The sequence below is a fragment of the Sinohyriopsis cumingii genome, chromosome 9 (genome assembly GCF_028554795.1).
Source record: "Sinohyriopsis cumingii isolate HCF-2022 chromosome 9, ASM2855479v2, whole genome shotgun sequence".
Classification (NCBI taxonomy): domain Eukaryota; kingdom Metazoa; phylum Mollusca; class Bivalvia; order Unionida; family Unionidae; genus Sinohyriopsis; species Sinohyriopsis cumingii.
The window spans coordinates 23,567,869-23,583,494 of NC_142969.1; the positions used below are offsets into that span (position 1 = coordinate 23,567,869).

Genomic DNA, 15,626 nt, shown 5'->3' on the forward strand with positions numbered 1-15,626 from the left:
TAACAAGTGTAGCGATGGTTGATTTTTTATCAGCTATAGTACATTTAAAATGCATTAGCATATTATGAATTTTAAAGAAAGAAACTGTTTTTAATAATTTTCAAAGCAATTTGAATGTGAAGCAGTCCTCTACAATAACACGTGCTACTGTATTAGAACCAATGCTGATTATAACACATCCAACATTATAATGGTAAATGCTATCCATATGGATCAGTCTTTCATGTGTCTTTATATCTGCAAAAGTATTCCATGAAATTCTTTGTCAGTGTATTGTCTTTGATATATCTCCCCCATTTTTCTAGGAGGTCTCTTCGGAAAGCCCTCTATCGGCTTTACTGCTAAACGTGAGAGGAAAGAAAAAGAAGGAGGTATGAAATTTGACCTATGGGATAATATTTTAGAGTAGAAGTTTTTGTCTTCGTGTCCTGCAATTTAGAGTTGCAGGATATTCTAGTTTAGTCTTTTCTATTTGGTAGGATGTTTTGGATTGTCATTTTCTGCCACTAAAAGCAGACGTAGTCACTGTATTTGGTACGAATAACGTCATAAGTACTCACTGCATTTTGGCGAAACTTCGCACATATCTCAACCTCTGACTACAAAATGCATGAAGCAGTATGAGCATTTGAACAATGCTACTAAAATATACTGACCATGATATTTTATTTTGATTCAATGACTATGTTCTTTTCAATCACTTATTAAAACGAAATGTTGCTTACGTTTATAATACTCATTTTGCCATGTTGTATGTTTGTACTTTGAAATGCATAGGAAGTGTGCACACTTTACTTTCATTTATGAACAATAAATAGCCATTCATTTTAAGAAAATTAGTACATATTTTATTTAAAAACATTGTCTAAACAGATCTATGTGTAGCTGGTAGGCTGAAAGTAACTTTTACTAGACAGGACGTATCTAGAGTGCCATAGTTGTAAGAGTAAACAGAGCAAATGATGTAAAGTTATTTTCAATTGAACCATTACATAGTTCAAGATGTACATATACTGATACCCCAGACAGGATGCTTTTCAACACTGAAACTCAATGTTTTGCATTTCGTATATTCGTTTGCATTATATATTTCATTTGTACTTGATTGGCTTGATGGCTGCCATTCTTGACTTGATAACAGACCTAGTACAGCAGTCTGTGACCCAGTGGTATTCCGATATCGTTGTTTGTTTAGCATTTTATTACGAGAGAAAATCATGTTGTGATAATGCATTACCAATGCACAGAATACTATACCAGTGTGAATTCTCTATTTCCTGCTTAGTAATGGTAGAAATAATATGCACAGTAATGGTAAAGACCAAACATAACAAATATATTGTTTTCAAATAATATTTGTATATGCACCCAAATCAATAAATATAAATTCTTATTGAAATGCTTTGTTGTAAACAAACTAAACAAATTAAAATTATTAACATGCTTGATGTCTAAATTACGACTTGAAGCAAAATGGGAATTAATAAATATGTATTTTGTTGGACGTACTTGTATGAATTTCTATAATATGATATCAGTACACAGATTTTATGGCAGAACATCTAAGAAGATGTATTTAATATTTCAAACAGTCCACTGAAACGATCAGCATGGAGGAGGTGGGTAAACTGATTGCGCATTTACTTGATGACTACTATCTCCAGCAATACAGCCCCCCACCAAATGCTCATTCAGAACAAGGTAGTAATGGATGTGCGAAAATTCGTGAATAGCTTTCTAACATCATATTTTAATTCAAAGACACGTCCATGGTTCAGTAACCAACTGTTTACGGATTAGAATGTATAAATGCTGGTGATCTTTTAGTCATTTTGGGGTTTACATTCACTTGGGATATAGCTCGAGTCTGTGTGAAATATCGACCATCTTGATGAAAGTTCGTCTGCTTAGATTTGTGATTCGTAAGATGATGGAGTGAACAGCTGAATCGGTGAAACATTGCCATTGATGATCATAATACATCAGTGTCTCCATAAAATATAAATATGTATTCTAAATATTGAGGCAATTACTCCTTTTCCCCCAGTTTTCAAAAGTAAACGGTTGGGATCATTTGATTATTCTCATCCATGCGTGATTAAACTCACGTAATATCTTATATATCATCCAAGATCGAGACTTCAAACTGGTTTATCATTGTTGATGGTAAATCGATATATACACATACTTATATTTGGGGACAGCGGCGATGAACCGATGTAGCGGGTTATATATTCTTTGTGGTGATCGTTATGGTATATAGAAATTGTATTTTGTATATTTCAGCTTCAGTATGTAAATTATATTTGGATAATTATAAGTTTCTGTCCAACCTGCACAGCATTCCGATGTGAAAGACATAATTATTCAGAAGAAACTTCTGCCTTTAGTGTATTGCATTTTCTCATATTTTTTCTCTAGTAAAGCATAACCAATATGACTTATGTTATGTTATGGTATATTGTTTTATACATGTGTAGCTTACAATCTAAAGGAATAGGTTTAGTTTTTGGAAGATATTTTAGCAGAGTTTGTGATATGTTATTATTATTGCATCGTTATTTGAATATAGTTGAGTCCAAAAATTGTGTTAGTAAAATTCCTAGCAAGTATGAGTGACATCTGCAAATGAAGGTTGGTTTACACATTGTAACATTTAACTTCTCATATGTGCACATGACGATACAATATATAAGACCAGGTCAAAATATCGTAAAGCTGTTTTACAAATCGTAAATGCTGTAACGTTTGTGGAACCTAGTTAGTTATCTCTAGTCCAGGAATGACACATGCTACTGCCTATGTGACTGTGACTGCCAGTACAACATTAATTTCCATGTCATGTCTTTTAAATTTAAGTAAAACGTTACATAGATATGTCATTTGCTATCAAAAGGTCCAGATTTAAAAGCGAAACCACAGTTTGAGAACCCTTACCTGCATATGCTGATCTGGTCAGTTCTAAACAACCTGCAAGACATGGCAAAACTCTTCTGGAGTAAAGGGATGGTAAGTATATTTTGTTTGATAATTGCTTATTTCTGGAAATTAGTGATGAGCGAAGATGTATTTTGGCCTCATCTATCCGTTTGTGAGTATGTTTCTACGCCCATTCCTGACAAGGCTTCATGCTGTTTCTTCTTCTTCAAGCACCGGGGCTTTACACACGGCATTGTAAGTTGGGTGTATAATTCCAGCAAATGTGTAACCTGAATTGCTCGACTTTTTTACCATTTGTTTGGATTTTTCTTTACAGGTTTCGTTCCGATTACATCACAATCTGGAATTGCAGACCAAAATTTAAACTCCCCTTCACACATACACCCATTGAAAAATGGTTTTGAAACTTTGTAGGTTAGATACATTTTATTATTTCCTCTGTTCTTATTTTATAACGGTGATTGAAGACACAAAATATGTTTAGAACAACAATAATTTGTTCTGGTAAGTCGATATCTCTCTGCCAAACACCCTGATAGTAGAGTTGCACTGATGCTGTGTAACTATTTGGTTGTTGCAAGGCCTCACTAAGATTATTCTTCTGCCCATTTTGGAGATAGTTCTTTGACAATAACTCACAAAGGGTTATTCGACAATGCTTCTTATAATTGGATATCTTCCATAATTCCTGGAGAATGTACTGAAAATGTGTAGTCCTTTTATCACACAATAACAAAAAGCTCAGAAAAGTGTGCCTGAAGATAGGAGATATGCCTATATGGTACCTCTTGTGTGGGGCTTTATAGAGTCAATGAAAAATTAACATTAAGCTAAATTTAATATTACGTCATTTTGGAACCATAAAACTTGTTCTTCACGTCGTTAAAATTTTACGCATGTCGATTTTGCCATCCTTGATTTAAAAAACACTTATGACCATGTTTATCTAAATGTCAATATATTGTGACACATTTTTTTATAAGCGTGAAGATAATATGTTAATGCTTAAAGGTTGTGGAATTTTTGGCTTTGAATTTAAAGATTGCCAGAACTTAAGTTCATTGAACTTCTCCATTGTACGTGGCGCATCTGATTTTGCTTGGTAGATCAATATTTGTCGGTAATGGTGTGCTTGAATATCACACAATACTAAAACAAGTCATAAATACATATAAGGATTTTGTAATCGTAAGGATAATCTCTTGAATAAAACTTCAAATGAAATTTCAAGGCACATCACAAAAGTCCAGTTTTACTAATACATACATTCTTACATCATGATCCTCACTAACTCGGTTCTTCTGCAGTTTCGTATGCTTGTTGTGCTTTTAATTGTTTTCTGGAATAGGCTATTATCGTGTATCTTCTTTTTCTGCTCCTGAAAATGTAATTGTTTTCCTTTCATTGTTTCCTTGACAACGATATCGATTGTCATTTCTTGTACCTCTGAAGCTGGGTTCTCCCAATATTTGAGATTTATTTTCTTTGACATTCTTGACCGGATGCAGCCCAATGTCCTAACAACTGATAGACCTAATGAATATCTTAATTGCTTTAGGAACAGTCGTCTGTAGTTTCTGATGAGGTCTTGTTCCAAGTGCATTTTTGAACATACTTATATATAAATCTCTGTCCAAATGTTTGATACGTTGTGGCTCTTCCATATTCACCAAATTGTGAAACAGAATTGGCGTATCTTCACAGGCAAAGACGATACTGAGCTGTGATAGAGAGAGATATCCTGGGGAAAAAAATCAGATTTGGTTAGTCTATCGTCATGAACAAAGACATGATTACAAAGGGAAACCAGAATACCGCACTTACTCAGGGAACTTTTGGCAGAATTTCATCTAGTAATTTTAAAGAAAATAATTATTATTCTATATTCGATTACACTTTCTTCTTCCTTCTCCTCCCCAACCCAAGACCGTCATAATAGCGTTCGCTAAAGAAGGAAAGTCATCATGCAGGCCTGATGAACACTTTGTACATTAAGAAAATCACACTTTGACTTGCCACACACGATAAAGTTTAAAAGGTTCAGACACCAAGTCCATGCGGAGAAAATGGCAAATAATGTAGAAGTGACGGAGTCTCTGGATTTTAGAGTCGAACCAAGAGTTTCTGGACAAAGAATTAGGCATACATTATCTGTTTTATCAGGAAACGATCTTTGATTGCAAAAAGTAATAGTTAGTCTGCTTTATCGGCAAAATAGAAAATAGCACTACTACAATGAGTCTCAACAGATACTTTGTTTATAGCGATGCTTATAATTCTAGGAGTATGCTCAAATACAAAATATCCAGCCATTAGCCTTTTATTAGGTAATGATAAATGAAGTGGCAACATAAAGAAAAACCCAAACTGAAATTCATCTTTTCTACTAATTTTGAAGGGGCGGTGGCGGATGAGGTTCACATTATCTGTTAGCAAATGTCAAATGAGTCAACTACAAGAAGAGACAATTCAGTAAGATATAATTTTGTTTGGGTTGGGGCTATTTGCACTATATATATATATATATATATATATATATATATATATATATATATATATATATATATATATTTATAATTTGAAAATGTATCTGTTATTAATTTAGGTTTATAGCATTGGCACTTCAATTATTTCAAACGAAAGCCACTTTTAGATAAGCTTATACATGACTTAGTTTTGCTGAAACATGTTTTTCCTAATCAGAGGGATTTCCCGTACCTTAACCGAGACTACCACTGTGTACAAATCCAATGTTCTCTCTCTCTCTCTCTCTCTCTCTCTCTCTCTCTCTCTCTCATTCATTGAATAACAAAAGAACATGCTGCAAAAATTGTAGCAGTGCATATCTAAGAAATAACTAGTATATATATATACGTGTGTATATATATATATATATATATATATATATATATACACACACAAAATGTTGTCAGTAATTACTTCATTCTTGTAAGCTTGAGAACGTAGGTCGAATTTTGGGTTTTTTGAGGAATTATACGTAATAATGATGTCAAAATATGGACCATGATGTCTTTGGATTCTTTTACTGAGATAAAAATAAAAGACAAAAGAAAGTTTATTTCAGCGGAAACGTTTAAGTAATTTGTGCTATTGATTTGGTCTCGTTAAGTTACGACTGTACCGTTTACGATGTTTCAAGTTCAAATTTAATGAATAATAGTCAATCTAATTTGTCCAACTTGCTTACATTAGTGTAGTGCAACAAATGTTAAACAATATATGTAGAACAAATATCAATAAAATCAAAAGTATGAACACAAATTTATGAAGCGAGACTGACTTCAAAGGCTAATGAACATTGCTCATCAAATGAATGTGGATAACATTGATAGAGTAATTACACGAAGACTGACCTCAGGTCCTGGAGGGACAGGCTGCTTTACGTGAAATATTTATAGAGCTCAAGTCAGTTTAAAATAATTTTGTTTTGATCTTTTTTTATTCGAATTACAGCTATTTCAATGCTTTCTGACAATTGATAGTAAAACTTTGGGCAATTTTGAGCAGGTGGGAAAGCCATGGCTTGTGTCTCAAACTTGAGCGGTGATAATGTTTTTTTGAACTGCCAAAATACCTGAAATGCAGATATTTGTGACTAATGAAAATGTATTTGAATGCCTAACATGTCGAACAATGTCTACCTATCTGCCTTTCTTTATTTCTTGGTTTCATTCGCTGTAAAAGTAAACATGGTTAAATTATGCACGTATAAGCGAAGATCAACGCGAAATAACAATATGTACAAGAAAATCAAATGATATTTGAAAGACAGTTTCACTTAGGAAAAACATAATCTTCTCTATTAATCATTCTATAATATTATTTAATCGTATCTGCGTATTAGTCTGTATATATTCTATCGAAAACAATTTAGGTACTGATCACTCTTGGCGGCAAGTCTTGTACTGTTTATACAAGCGATGATTATTAGTGATTATGTCTGGCTGTTTTACTAAACATCAATAAGACCTCTTTTCCAAAACCACTGGACACAACGTGTCCAATGTTCACATTAACCTATATCCCAGCAATCACAGCTGGAAGTACAAAGTAGATTCATCTGCCAATGACAGCTTTCGAAAATCAAGCTAACATGACCTGACTAAACCTTGAAGCTCATTACATTTTGTTGAAAGTATCTAGGTCGTCATTCTGTATGTGTGTTGTTACTAAAAATTAATAAAACAGCAAGGAAAGGAATTGTATTAGTTGATAGTTAAATGAACAAAATTCACATTATGTCAAGTCTGAGGAATTTTATAAAACATAAAAACATATTCCGACAAGTGATATAGTCAACTGTCAGGTTATGAAAACCATTTGCACAATATCATGGAACACTGGTGTCTTTGTTCATTTAAAATCTGAAGCATTTTGGCATCATCTGTCTGTCAGTGTCTGACAATAAATGTTCAACACTAACAAAGTCATGCATTCAATTTCACTCAATGTCAAAAGTAAATATATTGAATTATTATAAATATTAAAGTTTAATATGTTTCAACCTCAACAAATTTGCGTTACAACTGAAAAGATTTAAAATAAAGCAATAATACTCACATCAGAAAGACCAAAACATCCTTCCAAAGTCTTGGCAAATGTTTGCATATTAGTTGATGGATGGATGTCTAAAAACCAAGTATACACAGCGTATGCGCTATCGTGTTTATTCTACAGTTGTACACTTACATCATACTTATCCGGAAGATCATTTTCAAGCTTCTTTGGATCTTGTGTGATAAAGGACAGTATAGAATATATGAAAATTTCCAAGACATCCTGCAAATTTGTACCTTCATCATATATTTTACAGGATTCAATGGCTGCTGCTCTTCTTGCACATGCTTTATACTCCTCCATGTCGAAAAGACTTAATGATGTAAAGCTTACGATTAAAGAGGAAATTGAAGCAAACAGTCGGTAAGATTCTTTGTAACATCTACTCTTGACTTCAAAAGCATAGAACAGAAGATTAATAATTGTTTCAGGAGCATACATATTCACGTGTAAAAAATCAGTTTTTTCTTTTTCATTCAACTGATTGCGTTGGAATAATATTTGTTATCATATGTTTTTAAAAATATTCATAGAGGATATCTACATTTGTTTGAGTAACAAGTGTTTAACACGACTTGTGAAGCCATAAGTGACGATACAAACCTTTCGCCTTGACCAGTTAAATCTTTATGTATGTTTACTTAAAAATGGCGAGTTGAGTGGGTTTTATCCATTGTGTGCTAAGGTGATAACTATCTGCATTGCTATATCGATTACAAAAAAAGTTTCTACATTTAGATTAATTTGGAGACAATGACCTTTTACATAGTTAGCATGATCATATCAAGCTGCGAATTGAGTAAAGCGTCAAAATAAAGCCCGTATTTCATGCGCGGATTGATAATGTTGGGTTGGGAAAATTTATATCATAGAGATCATTTTCTGAGCGTAAAATATTTAACAAAAGATTTAATTGTTGTATTTTGTTGTTTATTCTACATTCTTGCCTGATTGTAGTGTGGCATTGGCAAACATGCAGTTTTGCAACACTAATCAATGCTGATTAATATTTTATTTTCAAGCACGCCTGTGCAGAGAGTCAATACTGCTGCTTACAAATACATCTGTTATATGTAATCACGGATTTTATTTCTCAATCTGTCGGACCGTTTCTGTCGTAAATTATAATAAGTAGCACGAGGCGCTGACACGATTCCTAAATTCTGGGTAAAGTTTTTTTTTTTTTTTATAAGTATGCCTTAACAGAAAATATTGAAGTGTAGGTGAGTGTGTCGCCTAACCCCAACACAACCAAACAACCAATTTCGCCGAATCGGAAGAGAGAGAGAGAGAGAGAGAGAGAGAGAGAGAGAGAGAGAGAGAGAGAGAGAGAGAACATTGTCTTCGAACTTATAAGGCGCAATGGGGTTTATTTTAGATGTTGATGGTCATCTATGAAATATCGTGAAACTGTATGATGCTGACCCAGCTGCCGACTAGACTGTCCAGCAGCTCTGGCATCTGTACACTACTGAACGTCAATCAGTTAAATTGGTAAATTGGACACACGTACCATACGCAGGCTAATCGGGGCGTTCAGTATCGATCCCTGATGAGACTTTGTTATGATAGAATCAACTGCAACAGCACTTCGATGACAAGGTTTATTCGAACCGCGCTGTCCGCACAACCGTCCCACAGTCGTCACCAGTATATCCTGAAGATTCACACTATTCCAACTCTGAATGGAGACAATGGTGACTAGTTTCAAACTTTGCGTTTATCAGTTGTTTCTGTGTTTGGAATGCCCACCAAATCCTATAACAACGCAAGCCATTAAGGTCAATCACTCGGTAAAAGCTGATTGAGTGTCCCTCCTTCAATTTCTGTCCGAAAGTATATTAAAATAGATCAAATCACAGACTGGTTTTCAGACAAGAGTAGCAATCTGTACAATTCCAAGGATCCAGGCGTACCTTCTTTTTGCTGGTACAAAACCAAATCACCTGCTAAACATAACCATCAGTCCCAGGATGATATATTATGCAGTCGCAAGTGCAATTCCTTGTTTTATATAGGGGTCCTTAAGGTTTTTCACTCAAAATCAAAGCAGGTATGGAAAGTCGCCTGCGCATCTCCGATGTAAGACTTAGGGTTGTTAGCCATTTTCCAACTCGTCAATAAATGTGGTAACAACCATTAGCAAGATTTGTCAGACATAAATGATTGTAATATATATGGCTTCATCTTAATTAAGCTTTGTATTTACACTGAGGGCATTTTTATGTTTCCAGTTTCTATAATGGGGAAATCTTCACATGGATATATGTGCTTGTCCATCTGTATGTCACTACCTCCGTACACTTGTGGTATGTTTGGCAAATTTGTGTTGATATAGGGATGATATATTTAAATTTTCATCCATCACAAAGATTTGTAAAACGTTTCAAGCATATTTGACTTTGCTTTGTTTGCATAAAAACCGTGTTAGTAAGATTAAACATATAACATTTGAAATAGACAAATTAAATTAAGCTGTTTTTTATAAGGGATGTAAGCAATCCCTATTACATATGTCATTGCAATTAAGGATTTTGTTGCGCATTGTTAAATGCTTTTTTTTGTCGCTACACACAGTAAAGCAACAACTACTTGAAATATGGAGATAGTAATAATAATAATAATAATAATGTAGTTGTATTTGTATTTATATGTTTATGACCCGGACTAGCATTGTATGATTTATATCGCAATGTGTACAGGTCTTTGCGTATTTAGGACTTATTAGACCTGTGTTTATTTGAAAAAAGGTTCTTGTTGACGAGATCATTAAAAAAAATCATTTAAGATCAACAAACGAAAAGTATAATGTAGTTTGATATATAGTTTTGAGGATGATTTCCATACAATTATGTTATTTGTTCTTAAATTTCTCCCAATTGCCTGACTTTCAAAGCTTGACTTTCTGCTGATGGAATACAAATCAAATTCTGATAAGTCTTGCGCAATCTGACATGTTAGCGTCTGCACATATTAATCAGTGAATTCTTTTACTGGCTTAGCTGCTTACCAGTCTGGAAGCTACATCTATGCTTGCATTAATTTTACATTCACAGCTAAACCGGTACCATAGAGATCACAGGACAGTCCATGATATACAAAATTTACACACAGCAATAAAATGTCTGACTGAAATAGTTCGTACTCTTTAAGCTGTATCTTATAAAATCGTGAGAGGATACATACCGTATAAAGTCATATCATGCAGAAACTTAATAATTTCAGAGATAAGTTTCATCCGGGAAAATGAGTGAGGTCATCTTATATCTGTACCAGTTCGTTTACCACGACACTAATCAGTTTATATGCATCGAATGCATAGTTATATCATACAGATCTTGGACGTGTTTGGTTTCGAACTAAAGTACAGTTCTAGTAAATTGGTTTTCTTACGTCATTTGCACTATCTTACTTCTAAACACGTGTAATACGCGGGACTTTTTTCAGTGGTTTCGTTTGTTAGCCGATTGTAAGAATTGGTCAAACTGTTTGCAGAAAAAGAGTTCCTCTGTATATTATGTTACTGTCAAATTGCTTTTGTACTCTACGTTTTAACCGGTGCGTAGTAGTTATAGTTATATTATAAGCATAACTTGTGATCCAATTGGTTGCCGTCATCTAGAGAACAAAATGCCAAAAACGAATGCATTTTTATCCCATTAGTTTTTATGTCAGTGGGGCTATTAATTGTTATACTTAAATCAACTATTTCAGTTAGCTGAGATTTAAACTTAATCCTCAATACCCATGTGCTCGGATTAGTGTAAAAATTTAAGGTGGTAAAATTAGTGTATGCATTTGTGCCATGGTTGATGCTGCATTATTGATCGGCTACGTATTATATTTGATTAATAACATCATATCGTTCCGATCTCTGATGTGTGGGGATATGTGAAATATGACAGTGGCATTCTAATACCTAAGCTCGGTTTGATACTACTGTAATGACCGTATTGCCAATCATTATTTGATCGAGGCTGGATGACCATATATCAGATAGATAGATTTTGGGCATATTAATAGTGAAATAATATACGTATGAACGGTTACAGTTTGTTAAAACGACCTCTTACTCTTGAACTTAAGGCGATCTTCACAACGCCAGTGGAGGCGCAACAACAACGGTACATTTCAGTAAACTTCTTCAACAGTTTGGTTTGAAATTGTGCGAGACTGCATGGCTCTTCTTTCGGGAAGTTCTTTATTTTAAAACAGTTGCGATGAGTATTGCATAAAAATCTGACAGGCGAAGAGGCAAAGATAGAATCCTTTCTGTGGTCTCATTTTCTCGAAAAGACGATAAAACGTATTGGAGAGACTGCTAAACATTCTATATGCTAATTTTCTGACTTTCCGCATTAGTTTAGTCATAGTAAATACGTACTAGAGGACAACATACTGATATCCAAATTAAAATGAAAGGTTCTGAGTGTATGCTGTAGTTCACGGTTGTATCTTATTGCACATTAATCTTCACGTTTAGACTGCCTGCATTGTCTGGGAATTTGTACATATTCGTCTTCTGCAGTAATGCAAGAATATATTCGAAGGATATGGAATACTTTGGATTACATTTGACGAGGATTTCCAACACTTTCAGAGCATGTCTTATGGCAGATGCTACATTTTCACCTTTCTTCGGATGGGTTGTAAATTTTAAACCGTATCACTGTGTATCCTAATTAGCAAGACTTGTTTCTTTGCTTCTTGTTTTCTTGCAGTACAACTGTGACAACGTATTAGTATTAACTTCATGAGGTTTTATTTATCTATATCTGGAAACTCACATTATATATATATATATATATATATATATATATATATATATATATATATATATATATATATATATATGTAATCATTTCAATTAATCTACGATACATCACGATCTGTAACAGTATAAGAAAGACATTTTATTTCCTTGCTAAAGATCTCTGCGCAAGAATTTCTTTGTCTGCTGGGACTTATTAATGCAGTACCTAACGATACTAACTTATGTCATCTATGCTATGTAAAATATATGTATTGGACCAGCGGAAACCCAAATCACTGCCTGCTGCAGCTAGCGATCCAAGTTTCGGTATACATGTGGTACAATCTATGCAATTGGGGAGAATCTTAATGGCATAGAACATCTATCCTCTTAGAATTATGATTAAAATTTGCCAACCAAATGGAGAAGAACACATACCTCATAGCACCGTTGCAGCATATCAGTCTGGTATGTCATATTCAGGGACGTTTATTGTATACTATTTACCTGGAGATGTAAGCATTATTAAACAAATGTTAATTTCAGGTTCCCAGCAATTACATTAAACCTAGCAGAGTGCACGTCCGATTTAGTAGTGAAAGGCAATATGGATGATATTTTGACAATCTCTATACCAAGGGGATATAACATTTGTCCTAATGGCACCCAATAGTTAGTTTAGGATGGCAGATTATGTAAGGTGGTGGTTGTACTCCTAGTGTATTTTGATCAGGGAAGTTTTATAAAAGAACGATACCTCACGCCGAGAATGGGATTATCATAATGTATTTGGAGTACATGTCCCTTAGCTTCTAAACATTTTAATCATGAGAGGTTTGCTTATTAACTTATATAACATCACTAGCAGTGAAGATGGAAAAGTAAATCAAGTTTTTCGATATCTTGTTATTTATGTCTCTACTTACGGCCATATATAAATAGGGTCCCTTCCCTTCCGATTTTAACGATTGGAGTCCACGTTGATTTTGTTTGGGACTTCAGGGCAGTGTAAAAAACTATTGGTATTGAAGTCTTGCTCTTACTCTCTGCAGTCGTTGATTTAAACTCTGGTGCTAGTATGTACATAGTTTGTGTCGGCCCATACATGCATTGCAGATGATGGTTTACTGTCATGCACATGATGGTTTGCTGTAGCGTTTTCATTTGTTCCAACTCAAATTCGAACAGAAGTTACTTCTTTCAAGAATACGTTTTCGTAATTGTTATTAAGCCCCCATCGTATTATACACAGAGTCTTTACATGGTTACCAATGTTTTAAGTTCCCAGTAGATGAAAAGAGTATCTGCTTGTGTGGATGTTGGGGAAAATTAGCTCAAGTTTGAAATGTTACTTTTTGAAATTAAATTGTCATTGAGTGATAGCTCGTGTTTGACATGTACATTTGTATATAAACCCAAGAACTCCTGAGTTGCATACAATTGATGAGAGGTTTCCTTTATTGTGGACACATATCTAACAGGTCGAACAACATATGTATTTAATTCATTATTATTAAAGCTTAATTTTTTATAACACAATTTAAAATGTGAGTGATTTTTACAGTCTAACTTTATATTTACAGCGTGTTCATGGATTTAGCAACTGGGGTTTTGGAACGTTGCTATAGAGCAAATGAAAACTATGCACATGACCTATTGATTGGTGATTTATTTGAATGGAATGAAGCATCTTGTATTTTAATTGCCATGAAAACAGAAAATCAAGCATTCATCTGTGCGACTGCATGCCAGGAAGTCTTCAACAATATCTGGATGGGAGGGATGACGCAGGAGAATGGCATTCTGAAGGTTAGTAAAAGCCACACATGTTTATGTAAACTTTAACAAGGGGTGAAGAGACAATATACATTGGTCATGTTCCCAAAGATCAGGCAGGCTATTGTTATCACTTCACCAAGTTGTCAGATATAATACGAGATTAAAACTAAACATGTCATTTAGTGTTTTCCATTGTCTTCAAGAACATAGATAGTTGGTCTGTTAGACGATCACTATTTGCACAACTTTGACTATGGTTGTATAATGTTAAAGCAGAGATGTTATGAATAGAATGTGATGTCGGTCTACAGATAGATGGTAAGTAGGCGATATGTTACTGTAGTAAGCAGATAGCAATAAACATTTATTACTTTAAAACAAACAACAGCATTGCCATCATTAATTATGGATAATTATATCGTGAATCACTGGACATTTGCCTAGTTTGGTAAACTTAAATGCGACGAGCTCCATGCATTTTGAAATATTCACAATACAAAAACTATAATCTTTTATTATAAGGCCTTACTTTGAATAATACATATTAAAATTGCTGTTCATAGTTACGACTTTTCATTAAAATAAGCCACGATTCAGATACAAGTAGTGTTACGAGTCTCTGCTCTTAAAATAACACTGGACAACAAATTTTTACAAAAGTCATGTTACTGAAATAAAATTAGTCAATTCTTATCAATTTTTCTGTGCTGAACACGAATATGACAGTCAAATTGCAAAATTGGCTCTAGTTTTTTTGTAATCTGCAAGAAATTAATGTTTACATAACGAAATGCATTCCAATAGTAAAAGGTCAACTGTAATAGCCTACCTATAAAAAATCAAGTCATTGACTACATCTTAGATTTCTTCGCCTGTCTCTTGTACAGCTGTTCGGGAGCATCTCTGAGGAGTGTCCAGCAGTAGTCAGCCAGCATTGTAGTGGACCATTTTACCTGGTATCTTTGTTCCATTGTTGCGATATCTTGATGAAAACATTCGCCGTGTTCATCACTAACAATACCACAGTTGCTAGGAAAGAAATCCAAATGGGAATGAAGGAAGTGAATCTTTAGAGACATATTGCAGCCAAGTTTCTTATACTTCATCAACATGTCTTCTACTAGTTCCTTATAGTTTTCTGCCCTAACATTTCCGAGGAAGTTTGTAGAAACTAGGCGAAAAGCATTCCATGCTTGTTTCGCGTCACCTTCCAGCAAGTTGTTGAACCGGTCATCTTTGAAAAGCTCTCGAATCCGAGGACCCACAAAAACTCCCTCTTTAATCTTTGCTTCGCTGAGTCGAGGGAATTTTTCATGCAGGTATCGGAATGCTGGCAAAGTCCGGTCAATGGCTTTCACGAAGTTCTTCATCAAACCTAGTTTGATGTGAAGGGGTGGTAGCAAGATTTTCTGAGCCTCAACCAGAGCTGGGTGTTGGATATTCTTCTCTCCAATGTCTACATTCTGCCTGTGAGTCCATTCCTTCCTCATGTAGTGCATTTCCCTTGCTCGGCTATCCCACTCGCATAAGAAACACATGTATTTTGTATATCCTTGCTGCAGTCCCATTAAAAGGG

At 34.4% G+C, this 15,626-nt stretch overlaps 2 protein-coding genes across 2 annotated transcripts in view; one reads left to right on the top strand and one right to left on the bottom strand.

The window, feature by feature from the left end:
• Nucleotides 1-1,124, bottom strand: part of LOC149791397 (serine hydroxymethyltransferase, mitochondrial-like) — a 40,027-nt gene extending 38,903 nt beyond the window's left edge. Inside the window, exon 1 of the mRNA XM_089971348.1 lies at nt 1,102-1,124. Within this exon, the coding sequence (XP_089827474.1) occupies nt 1,102-1,124 (23 nt within the window). The remainder of the gene's footprint in view (nt 1-1,101) is intronic.
• A 472-nt stretch (nt 1,125-1,596) lies between these two features.
• LOC149791398 (transient receptor potential cation channel subfamily M member-like 2) overlaps nt 1,597-15,626 on the top strand; it is a 46,248-nt gene continuing 32,218 nt past the window's right edge. Inside the window, exons 1-4 of the mRNA XM_089969192.1 lie at nt 1,597-1,701; nt 2,897-3,009; nt 7,775-7,881; nt 13,855-14,080. Coding sequence (XP_089825318.1) covers nt 1,611-1,701; nt 2,897-3,009; nt 7,775-7,881; nt 13,855-14,080 — 537 coding nt within the window. The 5' untranslated portion in view covers nt 1,597-1,610. The remainder of the gene's footprint in view (nt 1,702-2,896; nt 3,010-7,774; nt 7,882-13,854; nt 14,081-15,626) is intronic.